This window comes from Bombus affinis, chromosome 1, assembly GCF_024516045.1.
Source record: "Bombus affinis isolate iyBomAffi1 chromosome 1, iyBomAffi1.2, whole genome shotgun sequence".
Classification (NCBI taxonomy): domain Eukaryota; kingdom Metazoa; phylum Arthropoda; class Insecta; order Hymenoptera; family Apidae; genus Bombus; species Bombus affinis.
In genome coordinates, this window is record NC_066344.1 from 11,145,013 (window position 1) to 11,170,752 (window position 25,740).

The 25,740-nt window shown below is 41.1% G+C and overlaps 1 protein-coding gene across 7 annotated transcripts in view; it reads left to right on the forward strand.

Moving 5' to 3' along the window:
* LOC126917046 (discoidin domain-containing receptor 2) overlaps window positions 1–25,740 on the forward strand; it is a 220,469-nt gene that overhangs the window by 107,321 nt on the left and 87,408 nt on the right. For 6 of the 7 annotated variants that reach the window (XM_050723485.1, XM_050723456.1, XM_050723447.1 and 3 more), the window contains 2 exons: window positions 1,101–1,345; window positions 8,380–8,482. In XM_050723485.1, coding sequence (XP_050579442.1) covers window positions 1,165–1,345; window positions 8,380–8,482 — 284 coding nt within the window. In that variant the 5' untranslated portion in view covers window positions 1,101–1,164. Of the gene's footprint in view, window positions 1–1,100; window positions 1,346–5,543; window positions 5,847–8,379; window positions 8,483–25,740 lie in introns of those variants that run through there. The other variant, XM_050723495.1, reaches the window with a different exon arrangement.

The window sequence follows — 25,740 nt, forward strand, 5'->3', positions numbered from 1 at the left end:
TGATTTGACCAAGCGCAAACGAATGCTATTAATGCTATTTAACAACATGACATTTAATTGAATCCAATGATGTAGAAGTCGGTCGAGCTTTATATGGTACACAACGACCCGTCCGATCCTCATTCGTGCAGATAGGGGACCTATAGAACCTTATCCGACACGATGGCAACTCGTAGGGCCTGATTTAATGCGAATAGAGCATGATTGGATTCCATTCCATACAGACTCGATTGGATCTTATTCAACGCCGATAAGATTCGATTGAATCACATCTGATACAATAAGGTTCGATTGAAATATGTTTGATATCTTCATCGATAAATCATTTGGCAGATATTTCAAAAGATTACAAAAATATTCCTGTTATAATCCAGAAGCGTTAAGAGAGACTCAAATCTATTGTTTTCGCGTCTGACCTAATGCGGTACTATTCTACTGTGGCTGCCTGTTTCAATGATATACCGGTAGATCTGTGTTAAGAAACTATCGTAGAATTTAGAACTGTGAATCGCTGAAAATTCGATACATAATCTTTTTAAGATTTAGACACATTTAAGTTTCATTTAGTTAAACAGAGTCGAATCAAATTTCGTTGCGGTGAGATTATGGTTGCACTTGCTACTTCACGTAGGCAGTGTGAATTGAAGCGGGAGCCGAAGCTTCCGAATTGAAGCAGTTCTACCGATTTCAAAGAGAAACGATCAAGTTTTGGAAGACCGAATGTCAGGTCGAATTGTACCTGTTTCAAAGAGTTTCGATTGTCCTCTGTAACATCGGAGGATACCTAGTCGAATTCCACTGTCGTTCCATTGTGCTCGAATCACCTTATGATAAATTCAACCACCGGTTTCATCGATAAAATACAAATATGAAACATTGTCTTTGAAAGAATATCTTAATCCGTTTATTAACTGATCGTTTATCTCTTTATACGGTTTTAACGTCAGCTACTATAATATTTTGAATTCGAAGACTTTTACAGAGATATAAATCGTATTAATGTCAATACGTCGACTTATATTACCAACGGGTTTGAAACGTTTGTCAGTGACGTTTCCGTGGCGTCTGCAGAGGATTAACAGGGATTATACTATGCGCAGGTTATCGGCGAGAACACTCACCACCTTTCGGCCATCACGATGCCAGGAACGTGCTCGATGACCGATGCGGTCAGACTCGTCGACAGTTAGTGATGAGGAGGAGCAGGTTGTCGGCTCGCCGATGGCTCAGGTCACCAGCAATATGCCAGTTCTCGAACCCAAGCGGGATCTGGGTCCTTCACGAGGACTTCTGATCGGCGTTTTCCTCCTGCTGTCCCTGCCACGGTGTCGCTGCTTCGACTTGGGTAGGTCAAAAGTTCAACATGTTCTTATAATATGAATTATGTTTCGTTTTTAGTAAAACAGTTCATTGAGGATGTTATTTCTGTCAAATACTGCTTTACTATAGTAATTTTGATTTGTCAAGTATACATTGCATTGAAAATGATCAATATTTTATTTTTGATATAAATAATAGTTTCCTATTTGATAGTAAAAATTAGTATCATTTCCTTTTTTCTAGAAATGAATTTTCATCGTTTAACATAATTCTATTTAGTAGCATGTAGCAGTAAAGAATTGAAACCTGCAACTGTGGTTTCGAAAGATAATTTAATGAACCAGTTTAATGAAGTAATGTAACTTATAAAGTATTCCATCCTCGGAAGAAATGGATTACATATGGGTTACATATTTCATAAAACAGAAATCAATATAGAAAGTGATAATTTAAAAACACTTTTAAATTCTTCTATGAATAAATCCTATCTCTTCTGCAATGACCGTAACAATAGAAAATGTCAATTCGAATATCAATCTCTAAGTAGCTCCTCGCAATACGAGAGACGTCTCATTCATTCTTTTCGGTAATATGATTACATAAATATCCTCATCCAATAAACGTCATCAGACACATACAATCATGCCCGGTTCATAAGAGCGTAAAAAATACTTGATATCACGGGGGGTTAGAAGCTTCTATAATTCACTGGTTGAGCCGTAGTTCAGCAGCAGGTGTGGCCACGATGACCGTCGTTAAAGCGATTTCGACTGGCTGGAAAGGAGAAGATTCTCACACGAATGGGACACGGTCAACAGCCCACGTCCGTGGCTGTAGTCTGTCGTGGAAAACGTATACCCGGTGTCGTCTAACTCATGGTTCGCGTGGGTCATTTCGCCAGATAAAGGAGGAGGAGGTGAAACGAAGGAAAAATATTGTTCCATTTGTGCGGCGACTATTCCACGAAAATGAATTTACCTTAGTTTTGTCTTTCCCGTTGTCTTCCAGCGTAATATCGCCGGATGCTAAAGCGGAGAAAAATTATTCTGGAATTTTTTTCCCCCTTTGTTCTCGCGCGTATACACACAGGGGAAAACATACTATGCGGCGAGGTTAAAGTGGGGATGAGGGGTAAGCTACGCGACATGCAGCGCCTCCAGGGATTCTGCACGGATTTCTTTTCCCTTGATACGATACGACAGAGACAGAACGAGTACAAGCATAAGAGTGAGAGAGAGAGAGAGAGAGAGAGAGAGAGAGAGAGAGAGAGAGAGAGTGAGTGAGTGAGAGTGAGAGAGAGATACAGTTTGCCCGAAAGTCGGGCTGTAAAATTTAAATTTTTCTACTATGCGCATTGGCAGCGACGAGATGCAAGCAAGCCGGAAGCGAGTGCCACTTTGGCCAAGGTAATATACAATTACTACGGCGTGTTGCACGCGCCAACGAGATATGTACGTAGTCGAATGCGATTCTTGGATGCGACACGGACCGCACGAAAATTTTATTGATTTAGCATATCTTCCCGGCATTCAGCCTGGAAATTGGAGGAAAATTACACGTGTACATACGCGGCTGTAACCGCGCGTTATGGAGTCCGCGAGATGAATTTGTAAAGAGGAACGAGGAACGTTTTCCATAGCATGCGATGTTAGCGCACCGTTTATTCGTTAACTGCGATCTTCGTGTTTCTTATTTTCGCGTATGGCTCGTTTTTTCAAACGTCGTGTCGCGTCACTTTTTATTATCCCTCGAAAGTGTCGCGCAGAACGCTCTGTTTTCCGTGAGAATTTGTTGTTCTGGAATCTCATTCGCGATGAACTTTTCTGATTTTTTAATTTACATTTACGATACATTACCATCAAGTTGCAGCGTGCTTGTGTTGAGAAAATTAGAAATAACGGTAAAATACGTGAGAACGTAAATGGAGATATTTGAATAAATCTTCAGGTAAACAATTCTACCCTCAAATTACGTATACATACGTGCGATGTCTGGAACTGTTCAGAATGAACCCCGTCGTTATTCAGAAAGATTAATATTCATTATTTTTCTCCGGGGCCAGGAAGTCGGCCGCAATGGAACTACGCACTCAGTTTCTATTGTGCGACCGCAAATGAAATGTCAACGGCACGATGAATTAACAATACTATCTAATAACTGCTCAGACGCAGGCGAGCAAGCATACGGCATTGTGCCGATTCATTCGCTCGTGCTATACGCATCCAATGTCTCTTATTGCGTATCACTTACCCGTGATGTGTTTGTACATATTAATTATCATCAACGAAGAAAGTATAGTGGCTACAAACAACATTTGCGCACACCGGTATTTTCCAATGAAATGTTTCTTCATCAGGTTCTACATTTTATTTTTATACCTAGTAGAAAATTCTCTTAGCGATACGTAAATACTATGATAAATACAACGGTGTGCAGATACTTTCCGTAGTAATTATATATCGTTCGTGATACCTGTGAATTGTCTTCTGCTTTATGCTTTTTCTTCTCTTTTGTTCTATCAGTTTACGTGTCGAAGAAAAACCGATCCGACCTCCCTTTCTTTCACTCTTGAGATTTTTGTACTTCAATTAACCAGGTTATTTGCATCGAAGGCAGAGAAAACTAGTTGGTTCCCTTTTCAGATGGATTTAATTAACGCCAAATATAATCAAGGCAACGCGCAGGGCTGGCTGCCGATCGATGGGTTTCGGTATTCATGAGTCAATAGGCCATATTATAAAACGGCTCGGGAAGAAAAATGGCGTCAAGGGGCGATCTTTCAAATTGCAAATTGATTAGCGCTTTTCTGGTACGCGAAAACGGAAACCAGTTGTATTTCATCGCTCCATGCGTCGCGTCGAATTTATTTTATTGAATCGGGCACTCGTTTTTCCGCCAACTAGTTTAATTAATACGCTTGAACAACGATGAACAACGAGCTCGCTTAAGGATTGGCAGTTTCATTCAAACGAAACTTGAATTATGAACAAACATTTCGGTGCTTGGCCTTCCGTGTGCTTTCGAAATAGAAACAATCCTTTCCCGTTGAATTTTCTGCCAAAGAAGATTATTAACCGACAAGCAAGATATTATTCTCCTCGTATTATTGTCTAGAAGCAGACACGTTTTCTTAAGATACTTGTGCATGATACAGTTGCGATTGCTGTTACGAGCTTCGTAGTTCATGAGTCCTCTTTGTCCGACTAACCATCAAATAATCTGAATCTGAAAATAATCTGAATTGTACTGCGATAATAAACTACTCATAAATAGGAAGTATAAAGAACGATCGAGTTCGAAATGAATTTTGAATGATGCTATCCAATATTAGAAAATTAATCACTAATAATAGTTTTATTATAATTTCATCGCATCAACCGATCCCTTTGTCTCCGTTATTTTTACAATTAATTAATATTATTTGCGTAATTACTTACCTAACCTCGGATACTAGGTTTCAGAAGGAATCCGTCAGCCATGTAACCAAGTCTAATTGGTGGTTATGTAGCAAAGCACAGAACTATTTTCCCTCCTCAGCCTTACTGAAACGAACAGAAACACGTGTCAGTTGCAAATGACAGTTGCTTAGAATATCAGACACCTATAGATCAAGTAATATTCCTATTAATTAAGATCTTTCTCCAAACAACCTATACAAAGCATTAGGTACGCAAAATTGTGAACGTAAGAACAATGAACATACGTGTCTCAAACTACGCCAAGTTTATATTATATATACACAAATACCCGTATCTTCCTCTGTACGTTTATGCTACTGACAGATCGTTGCAAACCTTCTCCAATTTGAATGCTCTCGCAACGAGTCTGTCAGATCCGGAAGTTCCGTGCAATTTTTGGCCAAGAGAGCACCTGCGCGAGGTTCGTGGAACCGCGAACTACACAGTCGGTCTGTTTGCCGCGAGTTCGATAATTACAGCACGGCTCATCTAGTGGCGCAGTTTGCCCCAGTAATGGATGCTGCATAAAGAGGCGCAGTCGGTATTCTGGAAAGCGCGATCGAAGTTACACCGACGCCAGGATGGCGACAGTTCTAAGGATTGAATTGCAAAGAGAACTAGGCCGTGCCTATCTGACAAAGTACAGTTTGTACGGCGTAGACGGGCATGCATATTGGCAAGCCGGCGAACAATGGGCGAGCGTGTCGCACGGCAAATGTTTTATTCCAGTGAGCAATTATGTCAGTGTACTTAGAGTTTCCAACGCGTGTGCTCGTCGATGCGCCTCGTCGGGCAACTTCCCCTCTGTGAAGTATACGTTACTCCCATGAAGTTAATTTACCGCGTAGTTTTCATTATCTTTTCTTCCAAACGTTTTAATTTTCGTTCAACATCGGCGTAGCTACCTTTTCCTGTGAGAAACGACTCGTTGCTATTATTTCGGTAGAGCGAAAGTTTCGTTAAAAGTTTTGGATTTAAACGTAATTTCGGGATCGTCGATTTGTCAATGGATTTGTCTATGTAGCTGATAGTGAATAGTTTCAAGGGGAGAACTGGATCCGACGAGAGGTGAATTCAAATTAACGTAAAAGCAATTATTAGTTCGGCGTGGGATTTTAAGTTAACAGGGTACGCTAGCGAGAACTGTTGGTTTATTGTGCCTGGTCGATGTTGAGCGTTTATCGAAAGGAGTTCGTTCTGATTGTGTTTTGGAAATGATTGTTGAACGTGAGGAACTGCAAACAATCTCCCTGGAAATTGTCCTAAACAGAGCTCGGTGAATCAGTCACGTACTCCTGTTAACTGCTTCGCCATATCGACTTGCGTTCCTGCTTAGGCACTATTTAATCGTTCACCGAGATCTATTCATAGAACGTTCTCGATTTTACTATTCCGTTTGTTTTATCATTCTGCAGAACATAATATACCGTTAACTTTGTAAAATATGTTATCGAGACCATCGATATTAAGCAAAATTTTATTCGCCCGCGGTAATATTTGAATATCGAAGATAGATTCGCACAATGCGTAAATGATAATACAGAAATTTGGAGTTTTCGTCATCCAATTATCGTATACAGAATTAACAGAATTGAATTTTTCTACTATAAACTAATAACGAGCGAAAGTTTCAAATTGGAACTGGTGTTTATAACTTCGTTTTTCGTAAAGTCTACGTTCGACTTTCTCAAAAAAGAAATGTTATTTTCCTAAATTTATCTAGCATTGGAAGGTGACAAATAATTTCGAATTTCAAAGAGAATCGAAAAGCATGATGTTCGCGATTGGCGTTATTCTATGCATTGTAATTTACAGAATCGACCGGCATAGCTCTTTATTTTTAAGATGGAACTCTGAAAATCGATTTTCATCAATCCTAATCATAACGCGAATTAATCGTTTCAATCGTAAAATCAAAGTTTTCTGACGTACAGGGATAAAGCGTATTAGCGCAACAAGCGAGAACTCGCACGATGTACTACGTTTTAAGGAAAACAAGTTCGCTCAGCAACGTCTTACACGAAACTGTGATTCGTGCGCAAAGTCGGAAAACCAGTCTATTCTGTCTGTATGTATAAGACAATATATATATACATACAAAACAGAACGGTGATGCAGGCGAGTTTGTAGAATTTGGAGAAGTAAGAAGCCAGGACGAAGTTTCGTCGTAGTAACACCGAGTCACCAACATGAACAGAAACTAACTGTATTACTGGTACGCATGACAATCGCAGTTGGTAGAATATCAACTCAAGTTGCGCGATTGCGACTTTCCAGCGACCCACATTTTGCAACTTCATCGTTCGTTAAGTCATTTTCTTGAGCAACAACTTTCTTCTAAACATAGACGGCTACGTCTATTTTATCGTCGTTGCAATATCCTCTATTCGAAAAATCATAAGCTTCGCGGCTATTTCCAGTTTAAAATCTTTACGAAAATTCGAAACTTCGAAACGTTCAGATACCAATCAAAACGAAACAAACATATTTCACTATTAGATGCGATAGAACATTGTATTTTTAAATAAATTAAATCAAATTTGTATTTTTAAATAAAACGAATAAAAGCAAACTTTCATCCGTTATAACGCTGCTTGGCGAAAATCATTGCTAGCGTGTTGAATCTCTCAGGATGCTAGCCAATCCCACGTTCGCCGCATTCTGCAGTTTTGAAACTTTCCAACGTAACAGCAGTGTCGTGGCTTAAGTGAACCGGCACGATATAGGCTGTCTCGTGCTACGTCACTATGTATTGAACAATTTATTACAGTTGGTTATCTTCGCATAGTTGTACGATCTCTCGTACATGCTATCATTTGTCCGCCAAACGTTTACCCGATAAAGTCACGTAATTTTTACTCGAACAGAGAGCAAAGAAAAGATTGAATCTTTTTAAAGAAAGAATAGCTTCAATCGATAAATATGAAATTAGGATGGTGCAAGATATTTGTGTCAGGTTATGGTTTTGTTTTATCGCCGCTAGTATTTTCGTTCCTTTCGTTTATCGTGGTCAACTGGCAAACTTTTACGGGGAAGGGAACGAGGAAGGAAGTTCGATCTCAGTTTGGCCGTGAACGCCGATTGGGTCCCTTGTGTGCACACAACGAAGTCACACGCCGGTGGCGGCTTCTGTTCCTGTGGATTTCGTTGGAGAATTTTCACACGGGCCCGTAATCGTGCCACTGCAAGCTATACGTACATGTATTTTGCGGTAACGTGGCATTTTCCAAATGAATTCGAAATTCCCGGTGTAAATTCGAGCGTATAAAACAAATTATACGGGCGATCTATTAAAATCAATGCGACGATTGAAAACAGTTTGTTTGTCATCAGTCAAGTTTTAATTAGCTAGCTAAATAACAAAATACGTTAAATGCGCGCTCGACCCGTGGAAAAGCGTATTTTCTCGTGATTGTTCGTCGAAGTCTAGTTTATGCAGAGTTTCAACCTGAAAATTGCCGCCCGTTTCTCATTCATTAACGTTTAATTTTACGCAAGACCAATCCAGTCCCACTCTGCTTAGTATAAAACGGCCCACAGTTGACAAAGCGCGCGCGAATAGATATTGAGTTCTGACTAACGCCGTTTCGAATCCTTTCAGGACAATGTACCGCGGCACTGGGCATGGAGAATGGCGAAATCCCCGATGAAGATATATCGGCCAGTTCTATGTACGATCCCAGTCTTGGCCCGAAACATGCCAGGTAAGTGAACAATGATATCGCGAAATGCTCGACTGCAGTTAAGTCGGCCATTTTGATTTAGCGCTATAGTTTCTGGCTTTGTTGAATGCTGCTTGATTGCAATTAATCGATACGAAGGATCTGTTGCTTGAAATTCAAATTCCTTACTAAAACAAGGTATTAAACCAGACGAATACATTGGTTTTCTTTATCGGACGTTTTAACCAAAAGTTATTCTCCCATTCGTCTTAACGATTTGCAAGGGAAAAAGGGAAAATAATACAAGATTAAGAAGTAGAAGAAACGAACCTAAAAAAGTTGTACGATTGTATCACAGAATCGGCTTTTAATTCTCGACCGTTAAAGAGACACGGAGTATCGGTTTGCCAGAAGTTAAAGAAGTAAGTACTTACGTTGAACATGGGCCAACTGGTTGGTTTAATCAACTTTGCCCAACTCTCATCCCTCTTTTTTCCCGGTTGTTGGATTAGGTAACGATTCTTTTCTTCTCGCGATACACTAACCTAATGTCAACGATAGAACATTTTTTTCTTTTCGCAATATGTAACGATACGTTTGCTCAACGCGCTGCAATACATACATAACGTGTGTTGGATAGCGGTGAGCGTTTAACTCGGTCGAGTATGTAAACGCAGCGGGTCGTTTCCGACGCGGTGGATATAAATCTCGAACGTTGGAATGATTAAGCTCGATAATTCGACGTCTGCGGCTCGGAGGTTAGGCCCTCTAATTGCGTCCAGATTCTTTCTGTTTCGCATTCTGGATCGCGTGACGCGCACGAACGTTTCAACAACGCGGCTGCCGGCTGGTATTTAGCGAGTCCACTAGGCTGCTCGGTTTTATTTCTTATTACAACGGCGAGATTAAAATCTCTAGGCTGCCCGGGGCAGCTAGAAGCATCCCGTGCCTTGGCTCGGCTGGCATTAAAATGTTAAATAGCACATGGCCTGCAAAGTACGCTTATAAAATCCTGTTATCGAGAGCCAGAACGAGTATCAGATAACGAGATGCGAGAACATAGCTAATAAACTGTAAATATCCAATTAATCGCTAATCGATAGGAAAGGAAAAAACGGGCAAGAAAAAAGAAAAACGAGGGAAAGTGTTCGAGCGAAAGGATAGGTTCGAATCGATTCTTTTTCACGGTATGAAAGTCGCGAGTAACTTCGTTGGAAGAAAAATCGCGAGGTCAGATTAACCTTGATACACTCGGAAGCCGAGTGTCTATCGTTTGTCAAAAAGAGGAATCGTCTTCCTGACATTTTTACCAGCGATATTACGATCCTGATTCGTTGCGAGCGTCGGACGGCTGACAGCCAAATCGATTCGGCACATTTACGAACCGAGGCAATTTATGAGGGTCGCTAGAAACGCACCGCGGATATCACCGACCCATGTCTGTTAATAATGCGCCTCAACATGCTCCGTTTCGTGACGTTAGAAATAATATTGAGAGAGGCGCGATTTCGCTCTATTCTTTGCTCTTTATTCGCTTTATTAACGGTTCGATTTGGAACCGAAATAGAGTCTTTAACGTCGATGATTCTTTTCAAGCGTTTAAATCGTTCGCCGTTAAAGTTGAGGACGATTTAGTAGTACATTATCTGCAATTGGATCATCGGTAATTGTAATTACGCTAAGATACATTATTCAGAAAGATACAGAAACTTTTTTTAACCTATAATATACATATATTTAAAAGATTTCTAATTTTATCAGAATAAATAAAAGTTACAAATCGGATTATTAAACCAATTATAAATTTTCAAACAAAAATATAAATTTCGTGACACAAAATACGGCATGCATTTACAGAAAAAATGAAACAGTGTCCAATTAAGTAAATCGCAGTCCTCTTGTACAAAAATATTTCTTTCTTTCCGATTTCGGCGTTATCTCACAGAGTTAAGTAAGACAGAAAGCAACTTATGTACTCGATGAACTCGTTTAGGATCCGTGTACAGGCAGAGAGGGCAGTAGTTTGGTCGTTTCAAGCGAGTTTGCAGGTGCATAGAAGCAGGCACGAGCCCGGTTCGATGTAACGGTGGATAGAATCGAGGGAACGAGTTGGGTGTTGTAGGGGCGCAGGGGGAGGAGTTGGGTAGGGTGAACTCGACCCCTACAAATTACCTCCAATTTCGTGTAAATTCCTCGTTCCTGCGTCAGCATAATACCTGTATTAGGACGGCCAGCTCGGGCTCTTAGGCGGCAATAAATCTGTATTAGGGCGAGGCGTTGCTCCTCTTAGCAAAAGGGGTACAACGCCCCTGGGCCTGGCTAATTTTTCACCACCACGTTTCGTCTACGACCAGCTGTCTGGTAAGATCTCGCCCTAAATACAATTCGTCGGACAGTGAAAGAGAGACAAAGAGAAAGAGGAGAAGTGTGAGCAATCGTCGTTCTCTCGATACATTGTCCCCGTTTCGATTTTCACCTCTCTCCAACCGTGACTTCGTGCGACGACGAATTAGCCAGTAGTGGCCACTAATTAGACCGCAATCGTGGAGCTCTAATTCGCTTCTGTTTGTACCGCGTCATTCCGTTAATCTTCGCGTGGAATTCTCGGAATCAAGATTCAATTTGAGTTTCCGTATATTCGTTGGTTGAACAACTGCTCTGAAGAGAGGGAAGAACAGGGAAACTCGTGGAAGATTTTGCCATCGTGGGGGATGAAAGCTGGAAATTCGAAACGACACGATATCCACTGCTGTGAGTAAGGGTTCGGTGACTGTGCCTGCTTACGTTTATCGCGATACACGCGCGTTATCTCGCCGAGATTGACGATAAGCTCGAACGTGCCACGCTAACGTACGATTATAATTATAGATGGAAGATACGTTTCCATTAGGAGGTTCAACCGTGTATTGCGGTGTAAGATCAACCGCGTTGCAGGATACCTTTGACTCAAGAGTTAATTTATCGGTACGACTGCGTTTTCGATGGCGAATAAGTTCATCTGATTTTACGTGTTAGATTAATGCCAGTTATTACCCCATAATTTACGATGTTTCCTCCTGGGAGTAGCTTTATTACGTTAATAGCTACATGTCGTCGTATTATTTCTTCGTTCCTCTATTGCTATTACTTTGTTGTGAAAAAATGGCTGCAAGGAATGATTACTTGCTTATTAACGTTTATGAGTTTTATAAAAAATTCATATTTTTACCTTAGGTATACGTGTTACATACAAAAGCGTCGTTCCGAATTGTTTGAGATAGAAACAACGTAGCTTTTATACGTTGTTTGTATTACAAACGTCGTCGTTTGTTAGAAATTCAGGAAAAGCAATCTACTCAATTTCTCGAAGGAACAACACAATTTTTGCGGGAGGTTCTGAAACTTTAAGCAGCCCACCGCTGGGCGCAAACCTGGCTTTTGTCTTCCGTAACAAACAATGTCGCGTTTCGTTCGAGCGTTACAACTCTGACCTATATCCGGCTTTGTGCCGGGCGTTCTCGATTTTCCAGCGTGAAATATGCACTGCATTTCCATCGTATTGTTACCGCACAAAGGTCCGGCTAGCGTGGGAAGCGACGGTTTTTGTAATCGGCTAAAAAAATGTTTATCGAAAGGAAGCGCGAAAAAGAAACGTATTTGTCGTCCACTCGCTGTGTAAACCATTTTATACTGTCCTGTCGTGGCCACTCTGGTTTCGCCTATTTCCACACAATGTATCGAGTGGAATTCCTCTGTCAACGAAGACAAAACGCTGTCCTCTAAAATTAATTCGAACATTGTGTTTTTTAATCCTCGACCTTCCACCAGTTCCCGAATGTCAAAACTCTCAAAGTGATATGTGAACGAAATGTCATTGTTATTCTTGAAAGCTCAAATTTAACGCTATAATGGCCGGTAATGCCGCAGTGACGTTAAATGACCGCTAATACTACACTGGTGTCACGTGTTATTTACCTATTTATGCGTTTCTTTAAATATTCATTACCTTCATTTTACTTTTCAAATTGCAATCAATGAATTTTCTTATGAATATGGTGAGAATCACATTTTAATAACTCCTAACGTGGAAATTATACTTGGGTGAAATTAGGTCGACATAATCTTAATGTTCTATACGTTCGTTATCGTCTAATATTAATATTGTAATTTAATTTTTATATAAAAAAAGAAATATATTTCTTATAGAATTTCTTATTACACGAAATTGTACATGCCAGGAAGAAAGGATAGTCATTCTTGATCACGATTAGAGTAGTCATCAAGCTAAACTAGGAAACCTGCCAAGATTTCCTTGATACCACTCCCAGAAAGAGCGTGCGAATCGTTGGGGCAGAATCACGTGAAGTAAACTCGGAGAACGGGATACAAGAAGGCTAACAGGGTTACATCGCAAGGACACTCGTTCATTGGGAAAAAACGAAGATCGATAATGGCTTACGGGAGTGGATGAGCATCTGTACGTGCTAGGGAAAAAGTTTTCGTTTTCGTGGCCGAGCTAGTGACCGTTCGTATCGTTTTAGAACTGGCACGAGACGGAGGGCCGCACGAAGGAAGAGTCTCGAAAGGCGAGTCGAAGCCAAGTGGGAGAAAGCTACGGTAAAAACGCCAATGATAGAGAGAAAGAGCAGAATGACGAGTTGGAGGAAATAAAAGAAAAAAAGCAGACTGAGAACCAAGTAGAAAGGAAAAAGGGGAGGTGGGAGCCAAGCATGACAGGCCAAAATCTTCGACAGAGGGAGCACGGGGTGAAAAGGCGGAATCACGCAGACATAAAACGTCCTACGGCGTTACGTGCGCTTTCAGCGGTCGAAGCCAACGAAAAATGGTGGCCATATTCTCCCGACCTTCCAACCGGGGCTATCTTCCACTTTGTTACGATTCGAAAACCCCGCTGGCTCTGGTCCCTCTCTCGTTCTAGTGATTTATGAACCGACAACTACACCCTCCGTCCTTCGCCATTCGCCACAGCGTATCCCCCTTCCTTACATCCCCCTCTTCCTTGTCTGTCGTAGTCTCCTCTTATTTTTTATTTTTCTACGTTTCGTATCGCCAGGTACGTACCGTGGTCCCGCGTGGCACGACGAGTCTTGATACGTCATATTATGCCCGAAGGAACCGTCTCCCCCTAACAGTCTCTTACACCCCCAGTCGTGACTGTTCGCGTGACGACGTTACACGGTCGCATAAATCTTGGCCAGCCGCGTGGACTGTGGCTGTGTATCGATGTAAACCACCGTCGGATTTTCTCTGGCTTCGAACTCGAGCGAAGCCTCGAACGGCTGACCGGTGCGGTTCCAGGGATTTCGGGGCCAAGATCGGCGAATTGTTTCGATAAACGAAATTTACGTGGCAGATGTGTGAAACAGCGCTCGCCCGTTCGAAATACCGGTTCATTCGCGGTCGTTGAACGCGATTTAGGGGGCCGTCGGTGCTGGCCCGAGAGTGAGCACTATTTGGGAAAGAGATTTTGGAAGCGTATGGTTATCGACCTTCCTAAATGGCTATACCATAAGAGCTTCTTGCAATGGTATATGATAATAGGAAGTTTCGAGCGAAAGGACGAAAATTTATCGACTAGTCAACTGTAACTTAAAGTCAACTGTATAGTTTCGTGATTTTTACGAGTATTAATGAAACAGGATGGGACTGAGCTCGACGGAGATAGACGAAACAGTTGGAAATTTCTTAGCGTCAGGGTTTATAGCCGCCTGTAAAATTTGAATTCCACCCCTGCAAGTTTGTCCTGCTGATTCTTTAATGCGGCTTTTAAAAGTACCTGCAGATTGAAAATTTTATACCTAACGAAACTAGAACGAGATAGTCACGCAACGTAACACCGCGGAAAATTCCTTTCCGAAATCTACTCCGTTTTCTACTTATTTTAAGAAATGTTATCCGGACCTGTCGACTAGAAATGTCTGACTATTCGACGAATCGGATGACTTGCTAACTTATGCATAATAGCAGTTTTACGATCGAAATAACCCGTCTTAACATTCCATAAAAGTAAACCGTGGAAGCTTTATATCTGGGTGATCAATCGGCAACCATTAAATCGGTCGACCCTTGAATGTGCTTTATCCATGGAAGCCACCCGCCATCGGCCCGCTTATCCCGTTGAAACCTCTTTGTTTCCTGGCTCTCTACATCCGAGACGACTGGTTTCAACGCAGCGAGAGCTTCCCTTTATCCCAGAGCTGATTCGTTCCGAAAACTCGGTGAAATTCTTATCGTAATTGCACGGTCCTCGACACCAAATCGGGGTTATGCGTTCAACGACGCTCGCAAATTGAAACAAAGAATATTGTTTGCAAATAATTGCGAATTATTTCCCCTTTCGTTCGAGGATAATCGTACTTGATCGTCCTAAAATCGATCCTCGATAGTTAAACGTGTTGAAGATTCGTCCAGGAGAAGGCCGTATCGACTGATTCTCGACGGCTCGTTCTCGATTTTTCTTTTGTTTCCCTCCGGTTGGAATCCGACTGGCGACTCGTTCTATCGAACACGAATCCTTCTTTCTTTCTTAAGCCGTGCAAAACCACTCGACGCGCGGAATGATTCATTTCGAAGAGACGGTAAGAGCGGCCGTTTCAACCGAGATAACATCCAATCGCGCTTTAACAGCGACGTTCTGCCTTCGTTAAATTAACATACTCGTTAAGATGTAACTGGGTCGTCGACCACGGGGGTATAGCGAGACTGCGATAAGTTAGCTTGCGCTTTTTGCGCGGCTGACGTGAAACGTCTTACGATTTTTCACGTGTCTCCGTCGAACCATGACGCTCGACAGTGGAAAATCCTTGGGGAATTCTATTCATTCCTTAGACAGTCTTTTTCTTATTTTTATCCATGTAAAGGGCCGACATGGGGTACGGAAATTGAAAGTGGAATTTTGAGACGGTTCTTTGGAATTTCTTATGTTTTTTTTTCTTCTTTTTTGGAAAAGTTGTATTTAGAAAAAATCCACGTTCTTGAGCTTCGATAATGGTGCTACTACGATCGTCGCGCGATCTCATGAACTATCATTTCGATGAACACGCTAGAGCAATCAAACATGTATCTACACACATATGTATATAGATTCTTGTGCATCTGGCTTTTCACATGCTACATTCATCAGAACACGCTGTGTAGCCACAACCTTCCTGGTGACAGGTGCTAAACAGAAAGTAAATCGTATATGCATTTAAAATTTACATCAATTACGACTGTCTTCCAAAATTTATCGTTAAATTTAACAAATCGAACGAAGATTGAAATCGGATGTAACAATTTGTTTCGGAAAAAATGTCAACGTTTCATGTACGATGAAAAATTGTTCGAAACACTTGAATTGGAAGCACAAGAACGACACTACACGTGATACATATTCATGCGACAATCTTTGCCCACATCCCTATCCAGTTTCACGGGCCTCAAATATTGACGTACAGCTGGACAACAAGCTGCACTATCGACACGAAGTTTGATTTCGTAGCACTGAACTTCATAGAAAATTTTATCGAGTCGATATCCGAGTCGCTTTGACGGAAATCCACTATCTCACGAACGAAACGAGCGCGTTTCATCCTTCGAATTTCGGTATCTTTAACAATTCCTGAATGAATAGTGTCAGAGGCAACTTTATCGTCGGCATGCGAATGTTCGTTCTTTCAGACGGCGGATTAGAATTGAAAATCAGCCGAGGAGGAGCAGGAAATTCGCGTTTGCCGGAAGAAATGCGATCACGTGCCGCCCTAGGCTTACCAACTTTATGATCACCCCGTGCATAAACTTCGTACAAAGACCGTGCTAGTACGCCCACATGCTTTTAGTTTTATTTAAGGTCACTGTCGTTCGTAGACGACAACTGGCCCGTTATTGAATATCGATACTTATCGTAAATCGCGCTGCCGATGTCCGCGTTCTTCCCCCGAGATTCTTCCGCGATTGAAAGAAGAAAGTCGACTATTCAACGTTTACGGGATACTTCTGCAAGTATAATGCACGAACGGCGCCTCGCCAATGCATGGATCGTCTTTAAAGATTGTTTCTCCGATGTTGGAATCGCGATGCAGACTGTTTGGTAGCGATGATGTGTCTGCGGATCACGAGTTGTGCAGTAGAGTTTCATACTTTTAAACATTGTTTGATAAGTTTTATCTTATTATCTGTTGCAAAGTCGTACGAAGAAATATTCCGAGTTTCAGCTATTTTTAGCTTTGACTTAAGAAGTAAAGTGGTCATAAAAAGTATTACGATGCACCCCTATTTTCAAATGAAGTGCTTTTTTTTATCAAGTTCCATACGATTCATCTTCATAGGATCACATTTTTGAAGCCGTATGAAAATACGTATGAAAATATATTACGTTACGAAATTTAACATATTTGGATTTCATTAATTACTGTGTAAATGCTATAATTATACAATGGTGTTTCAATACTTTTTATAGCCATTGTATAGAGAATATGGAAAAATGTTTGAAAGGCAGATAAATGGAATTGTGCTGAAATTTGTTTTATTTAAGAAATAACTTTAGGAAGCAATATGAAAATTATACGTATATTTCAGTTTTCTAATGGAGATCTATATTTTTGATATCCACGTACACATGCTCTCTTCTTTACAAAATATTATATTCCAACATGGTATCAAATAAATCATGTTGTATTTAATAAGATAAAATAACGCGTACAGCTGGCAGGTTATAAATCAGCTTTTTCAATAATCATAATGAGATGAATCATTTTTGTTTTACAGGAACGGTATGCAACATTTCCGGGCGTTACAAGATTACAAACATCGTATCCATAAAATGCAATCGAGAAATTGATTCACACATTGTTACGGGTTCCGCGTCCCGATTGTTTTTGAATACAGACGCGAGATCGCGTTATTTTGCATGATTTTAAATTGCGGTTTATTTGTTTTATTGCCATAACAATTTCGTATACCGTGAAATTGAATGTAGCGTTGCATATCAAGATTACATTTTCGTTAATACGTGTGCTCGTGTATGACATCCGACTATGTTTCAACTTAACTTTGGAACACGAATTTGTGCATTTTCAATAAGGAAATCGTATCTAAACATCAAGCCAGATTTAGGACCATGTTTGATTATACAGCAAAAGCAGACAGTAGACTGTCATTAACTCCTAAAATAATCAAAAGTATCCATCGTAATTAACCCATCGGTCACCTTTAAGTTATATCCGACAAAGTCATTTTCTCATATCCCTTGCCAATTTTTATTATCCAATCAAGATCAATTTTTTCTTTCTCCCACTACATGCAATTGTAATGCAACACTAACATAAGCCAGATTATAATCCAGCTACTCTATGCGTGAACATCACATCGCTATGTAAGTAAAACATTCCCAAATCGCTATAAAAATATTCGACCAGTACTCCACATAGTTTCATCGAGAAAGACGCGATATATATGTATACACAGAATCGCGAGTCCGACAGAGCAGGAACCAACTTTTCTCCAGAACATCGGGCTGGGAGGGGGGCATTTATTTTTTCATCAAAACGGAGCAAAACAGAAGGATCGTGTGCGTCAAACGTGAAACACGATTCGCGTGAATGCGAATGCAGTCGACAGCGACTGGCGGCGAAAATAGAAGAGGGAAAAATGACACGGTCGCTTTGTGAGCCGGTGATATTTTCTGATTTAAAGTAACGAGCGAAAACCGTATCAAGGTATCGAATTTCCATGAAGGAGTTTCGTCGGTCGATCTGCCTGGGGCTTCGGTATTATTCCGCGGCGAGCGAAGCGTAGAAAGACGCAGCCGATAACGAAAATCTATTTGGTTGCTTCCGCGTTCCGCGAAAAGCGTGTGAACACGACCTCAAGCTTCGTACATGGCCGCGTACGTGCATCCTTATTCTACTGTGTTCGTGCGTATCTCACGCCTAGCGCGGCGTATGCACGTACCGCTCGATTTTCAGTTTCGATTCATCGGGACCGAGGCGAGTATCGAACCCACGTATCGAACATTCCGCGCTTCTCTTTATTCCCCTTCCGGTTCCCTGTGAAACCGTGAGCAACCGAGACGAAATTCTCGTTAGCGATAACGTGAAATTCTATTTGCAATCATCGGTGACGCGGCGTGTCTGCCTTATCGAGTTCCAGCAGAAAGTCTCTCCTCCGCGAGTTCTTCAACTCGGGATCTTTCTCCCTTCCGTGCATATTTTCGCGAGAAAGCGCTGCGTTTTCTCAGCCAGCCCACCTTCGCTCGTCGTTTCTCGTAAATTCGCGTGCACGTTGGAAATCGGATTTAAAGCGAACCCGATTTTATCGGGATTTCGTTTCGTTCGAGAAGTTTGTCTGTTAAATGTTGGATCGGAATCAACGTTTACCGGCCGCGAAGGTAAGCCGGTAAAAGCGTTATCGTCCCGCCCCCTCCCTCTTTTCTACGACGATTAAGGTTTCTTTCTAAAGGTTGCAAAGTTTTCGGAACAAAGTGATACGATCTTCTCTTGGTGAATCACCGCACGTACAATGTGCTTTTTGTTTCTTTAGTTTCTACTCTTTTCGTTGTACTCTTGATGCGAATGCTCGTTTAATGTACAACAGATCTCCATTTATCTAAACTCCAATTATTGGAATTTTAGTTAATGCCCGTTTAACTGAGCATTACTAAATGGAAACTTTCGTTAGTTGAATTTACTTATCCAAACGCGAACTGCTATTAAGTTAACGAAAAATAATAGATAAAGAGGAAAATTGGTAAACTTCTTAATAGGAGTTCGTATAATTCATATAATTATGAGCACCATTTATCTCAACATATCGGGAGACAAACAGTTTATATTGTATTTATAATTGTATTTCATTTAATAGTAAAAGTTCACCAATTTTCTTCTCTGCCTATTATTTTTATTGTTACTCAAATAAACAGAGTTCTACCGTAAACGAAACCGCGAGAAACCGTTGCTATTTTCGTAGACGGTTGTAGCGTGCCATCGCTAGAACAAAGAATCTCGTCTGACGTCGTTACTGACCTAGCACGACCATCCTCTGTCCTGCTCTTACCCTCGTGGAAAACTTTGCTCATCGGTATTGAATTTAGGTTTTGCACGATAGCGAAGAGTTTAAGTCGGTACAACGAGTCCGAAGTTGTTGCAGTAAGTTTGAGATTCACCTTTTGTCTCACAAAAGGTGAATCACGTATCTCTCAGCGACGTATGAGCGTCGTACGACGAAAGAGTTTCCGGTCGAGTCACAGGGATGACTTTTGCGGATTGTCGTTTCTGATATATGACGAACCGAAACTTTGTCCCCGCTTTAGTTTACAGAAGCTTTCATTATGCATGTGCGCCGCCGGAGAGCTCTGTGCCGCGGCAATTTCACTTCGCAAACACTGGTAAATCTCGAATGGAATATTCGATGCGCCCTAGACGGCTGAATTTCATTTTTCCTTAATGGAGTTCGCTATACTGTACCACGCTGTCACTGTACCTTCGGTATTTGCATACTTAAAGGGGTATCGATAAGGGTTTGTTGTCAGAAATTCTCGATTGTCATCCGGAAATTTATTATTATAGACGAAGGATATACTTTACCATTTAAAAGCATCCGAACGTTCGTTTATTTTCGGCAAGAGGTATCTTGATTAAAAAATGACGAATAAATCGAACACCGATCATTTTATTCTTCACAATATTACATAGAATATTATTATGAGGCTAATATACAATAATAAAACATTTAAGCGATAAAACGTTTGTAATTGCCAAACTTCGTGGAAGCATTTTGTTGCTTGACAAACTCTTGAATACAGCGGTGGTATCTCCATAGTAAGCGTGTGCACCAATGTATGTACTAAAATATATTGCTGCTATACTTTCTAATAAGTAACATAAATCTATAGTATACTGATTCCATAGAAGAGTAACGAGGGCTTCTTCTAATTATCGATTTGTAGACAATTTACTTCAATTTCCTACAAGTCGACCAACTTATCCTAACTATTAATTCATACGTTGAATTGGTCGAATTGGCCAAATCCGGACAAATTGATCAAAGTCTCTGGATGCTTACGCAACGACACTTCGTGACATCTCTTTTGTCTATTACAGTTAGGATTATCGAAATATTATCGATCGTGTCGAAAGTAACGTTAGACATTACAGGTATCGAAAGGTTTCGGCTTGATGCTCGAAGGATGACCTCGTAACTCCATCGTTTACCAGGTTATTGAATACTTCCGACATGCTGTATAACGCGAGCATTTAATTACGATATTAAGTCCACTGAATACCCAGCGTGCTTTTCATTTATTAAATTCGTTCTAACGCAACGTTCCAGCATGCACGCGTATCTCGTTCGAAACCTGCGTAACTCGTACAAAAGCCGTCACGATCTTTGTCCCAACGAATTTAGATACACAAAGGTGTTTCACGGATGGGGAACGTTTTATTTCAGACAACGAAAGCCGCTCGCCGAAAAACACAATTTACCTTTTATTTTCTACGCGGAATGTCCGCCATTGTCGCCGCTGAGATTTCCTTTTTTGCCGAAATTTTTTTTTTGTTCCTATTCCTCCATTTTTTTAACATATCGATGTTTCACGTGCCCTTTACAGTCGCGAAATATTCTGGGGAAAACGAAATCCTCGACAACGAACGCCGGTGGAGGCTTTATAACCGATATCGGGCTGAATCGCGCCCGATTCAAAAGTATAAGTTTCCAACGACGAGTTTCAGCGTGTATCAAGCCGAAACAAAATTAAAAAAAAAAAAAAAAAAAAGGAAAGGAGAGAAAGAAACAAGGGAACGTGCTTAACAAGGCCCGCCAGACAGATATTCACTGAGGATAGTCGTTGGATACAGTCGACGATGTATTTCGTCGACTGTCCACCGTTGAAATATGCTCAGCCACGCAGTTTCCATCGTTCCATAACGATTTCGCGTAGCTTTTGCCGAAAAGTTTCCGCGTTTCCGCGGATATGCTGACTCCCTTTGTTTTCCATCCTCCTTCCATCCCCTGTTCGAAACTGGAACATTCGAAGCATCGATTAAACTACGATTATTCAACACCGTACCAGGTGTGAAAAGTTTCTTGATAATTTATTTAAATCGGTCGCGATAAATTACCGCAGCCGCGGTCACCCTTCTTGTCTCTCATTGTTTCTGTTCGTGTAGACGTTTTCATTATCGCACTAAACTGTCGTCGCGTGTACGCTTTATTCTCGTGATTAGAGGTCGTAGATTTAAGGATTTGGAATATCAACTTATCGTAGAACGGTGTTCATTGTAGTACTTATGTTGAGGTTAGATTTCCCTAAAGATTTTTGCGGTTCTAAAATATAATATTCATGCTAGATAGAAATAGTAAAACTTTGTTTATATATACCGCGTTCCAAAACTGCAACATCGTAATAAAATTTGTAATCGTTATACGAGTGCGAGGTACAAAAGATAAGAAAGCTTCTGATTCTTCGATACTTGAAACGCCATATTTCTCTATCGTAATGTTCCTCTTAAATACGCATACAGTGTAAAAATGATCCGCTGTTATTATAGAGACTGACTGATACGCTACAATCCAAATAACGTTACATCGTTTCGTCAGAGTTTCACCAGGGTTAAACGCGATACAGCAGACACGGAGAAATTGTAGTTGCCCCGAACGTGATTTTGTTTCTTGACGGTGTTTGCTCAGTGCTGCGTGATGTTTCCTCTTCCACAGAAGATTAGTTGATCTTATGCTAACGGTTGTTTGCAGTGCAAAATTCAGGCTTGTCACTACCGCGATGAAACTTGACCGCATTCCATGTTTGCGCACATGAGTAAACTGAATTGTACGTATGAAAATGAAGTTAAACATGTAGTACGCTTGTTCCGCACATTTTATACCCATTATCATATAGTTAGTCTCTAATCCCTCATCTCTGAGACAAATCTGTGTTTCCTTTTCTTTATTACAATCTAAAACCAGTAGAAGCTGTAAGCACTAGCAATTGAAAAAAAAAACTCTTAACAAATAAATAATATGAGCCTTTCAGAAACTGCAACGACTACCACATCAATAGCGAACTTTTCAAAAAATGAAATTGTCAACTTGCATAAGTTTGTTTATTGCAAAATATTATAAATAGGCGTAAATTCCACGGAAATTCTTAAAAGATTGTAAATTCAACACACCTTTTTTTACTCTCTAATTTATGGGGTTAGTCGATATTGTTTCTCAACAGTTTACATATCAAATTAAATGGTAACATTAAATTAACTTGCACGAAACATTATTTTAATAAATAAAATTGCAAGAGTTTGAGGAACTATCTGTCTATGAAGATTAAAAAAAAAAATGCAAACGCCTGCAATTATGGATTAAAACGAATAAAGCCTGATTTCAATTTCACATTCCAAACGTTCGCAATTTATCTATCGGTCGAACGGAGAATAAATTGCAAATTAAATTCCAGGTCTCTCGGTGCCCTAATTCCCCGCTTACGTTCAATTTACCACTATGTATGTTGTATCTTGGGGTTCCATCCGTGCGTCCGATAAATTTGCCATCAAACGAACGCGACGTTCACGACAAGACCCCAGTCCATCGAAACACGCGACGTCACATCTAGCCGTGCACGAAAGTTCATACGTGGCCCGCATCGAGAACCGATGGAGTCGACAGGTCGAACTCGTGGCATCGAAGTAACGAAAATGGGATCGCCCCATTTGCAGATTGAGTTTGACTTGTGGAGGCTCTCCTGGGGGGATCGAGCCGGATGCGTCCCGGCTCCTTCCATCTGTAACCGACGCCAAGGATACGCGAGAAGGACGAAGATAGGGTGATATGGTATTATAAATGTATAAGTCGTCGCTTTTTCATCCGGTTTATCGTGCTTAACGACGGACTTTGAAAAAGGATCCATGAACGACCCCGCGTGGCTGGTGCTGCCCTCACAGACCGATGTCGTGCGGGAGCTTAAAGAGCCGGGGGTCGTGACGGTAGAAAAATCGCTCCATTTCCGCCTAATAGATTCGGCAGCAAGGTCTAATTCTGGAACGAGCCCTTATGTAGGATAAGTCCGGTGTAAATTGAAGCGACCCCTTGAAAAAGTTCCTTGAGTAATCTGTACGACGATTGCGGTCTTTGATCCTGCTGGGCTATACCCCAGACCTCTTGAATAAAGTAGATGTTGATAACTAAGTTGCTAAAGAAAATAAGAATTCGAGTGAAAGATAAATGAAATCATTATGTTAACTATTAATTAAATTGTAACTTGAATATTTGACGTTCATCATGGACCTATTCGTGTTCAGCGAAGAAGCAACGATATCATCCTGAGAACTTTATTTCGAAGCTTTTCTTATTTGCCCTTCTCGATAGGTTAAAACGGTTTCATAACTCTGGCCGGATGTCATGGATGGCCGTGATTGACGCCTTGCGAATTTTCAAGACGATTTACTAAAAGAGCACGGACCAAAAGAGACGGAAACTAGAAAGAGAAAGAGAGGAAGAAGGGTGGAGTATGAGAAGGAACGGTTCTATTTATTGACAAGTGCTCCGTATCGAGATCCACGGATCGCTTCGAAATGGAAGCAGAATCAATCCGTGACGTTCCATCGAGCATCGCTGTCATTCAGTATAAGCTTTAATATCGACGGTTCTGGTATGACTGCAGCTTTTTCCTCCCTCGTTCTTCCAGCTCAGACCACGCTGCTTTTCCATCTCCATCTCCCTACTCGTACGCGTACGTACGTACCTCTATGTACTCATTCATGCATACACACATGTACACACGTACGTATGCAAGATTGTATGACGCGCGCACGCGACCATGTACGGGAATAGAAAAAAAAAGAGGCTCGATCGAGCTCGCGTAAAATCGCACCGGGGCAGCCGGAATTTTCACGGATCATTTGGCTGATGGCATATTCGGCGGCAGCATTCCCGGCATATTCGATAACCGTTCCCGCAAGCTTCGCAAGCCCGGGAGCAGCAACCAACGAGGGACAGGTGTGCGCGCGAGCGTGAAAGAACGCGCTGCCTCCCCGCTATATATTCGCTTGTTCTCCCGCTTTCCATTGGCACGCCATAACCCGCCGCTTCCCTATAAATCCGTGTCGCCGTTCTCCCATCCCCGCGTGCCCCCTTTTCACGATAGTCCATCGAAAATATTCGATCGACCGAGCAAACTGCGGAGAGACTCGTTGACCTGCGAAACAAGTCGCGCGAGCGAGATTGGAAAAGTTAGGAGGACACGTCTTTGACTCCGGCTGGTAATAAGGATTTCTTTCAGAAGGGACCTCCGGTTAAGTTCCCCGCGAAAGAAGCGTGTCAGCAGGTTTTGGACTGGATAAAGCTCGCACGCTCTAAAACTGCAAGGAATTATTTGTCCACTCGGCGAAGACGAAGGGAAGCAACACGTGGTACTCTTCTTCGGCTGTTTCGCCACGTGTCGTTGCGTATGCAATAAATCAACCAGCGAGCTGAGCAAGTGCTGTTACTAGATACTACAAGAGTTGATTGTGGTTCTAGGTGTTTCTGGTTGTTTGAGACGTCTAGTTAACTGTGTAGTCGAGGATAGTTGTTTAGTTCGAAGGATATTAGATTGTTGGCGTTTGTGTTTGTTTGTAGAATTCTTGGAAGTATTGTTAGAAACAGGCATTGTTGCTGTGTGATCAAGTACTATATACTATACTATACTAAATAAAGTACTATAGAAAATCACAAAATACGAAAGTCAAGATTTGTTGAAAGAGCTTGACGAATATAATAAAAGTAAGATTGAGTGGCAACAGATATGAATAAGGGAAATCTTTGATTTAGTATGTTTCGTGTAATTGATGAGTTTTCTCAGTATAATATTAAATCTTTTTATGGTTTAACATTGGAAACGGGATAATTCTTAAATGCGTTAAGAATCGTTCTTCTTACAGAGTGTATATCTGAACGAAACGTACTGCCAGAAATTTTAATCAGTCAGTTAATGAAAATGTACTGTGATAGTCGGAAATAACATTTGTATTTGCAACGTCTGCGCAGCATTTTATCCAAAGATTTATATCAGTGCACCTTGTTTAATTTAGCTTATATAATTACCAGAGTTAAAATCACAGAAACATAATTACTTCCAAAGGCACTACAGCTCTTACCTTTTGATACGTTTCAGAACCACTGCCTGTATAACTTGCCATTAAAAAATGTTCCCTCGAGACAGAATTAATTACAAGAAGTTGAATTTCCAACAAATCAGTGAAAAATTACCCTTCGATATTTGTTCGAACGGTGAAATACAAGCGGCCAGTTGCTATTCACCGAATGTTAAGCTGAAAATCCGAGCGAAGAGGGGC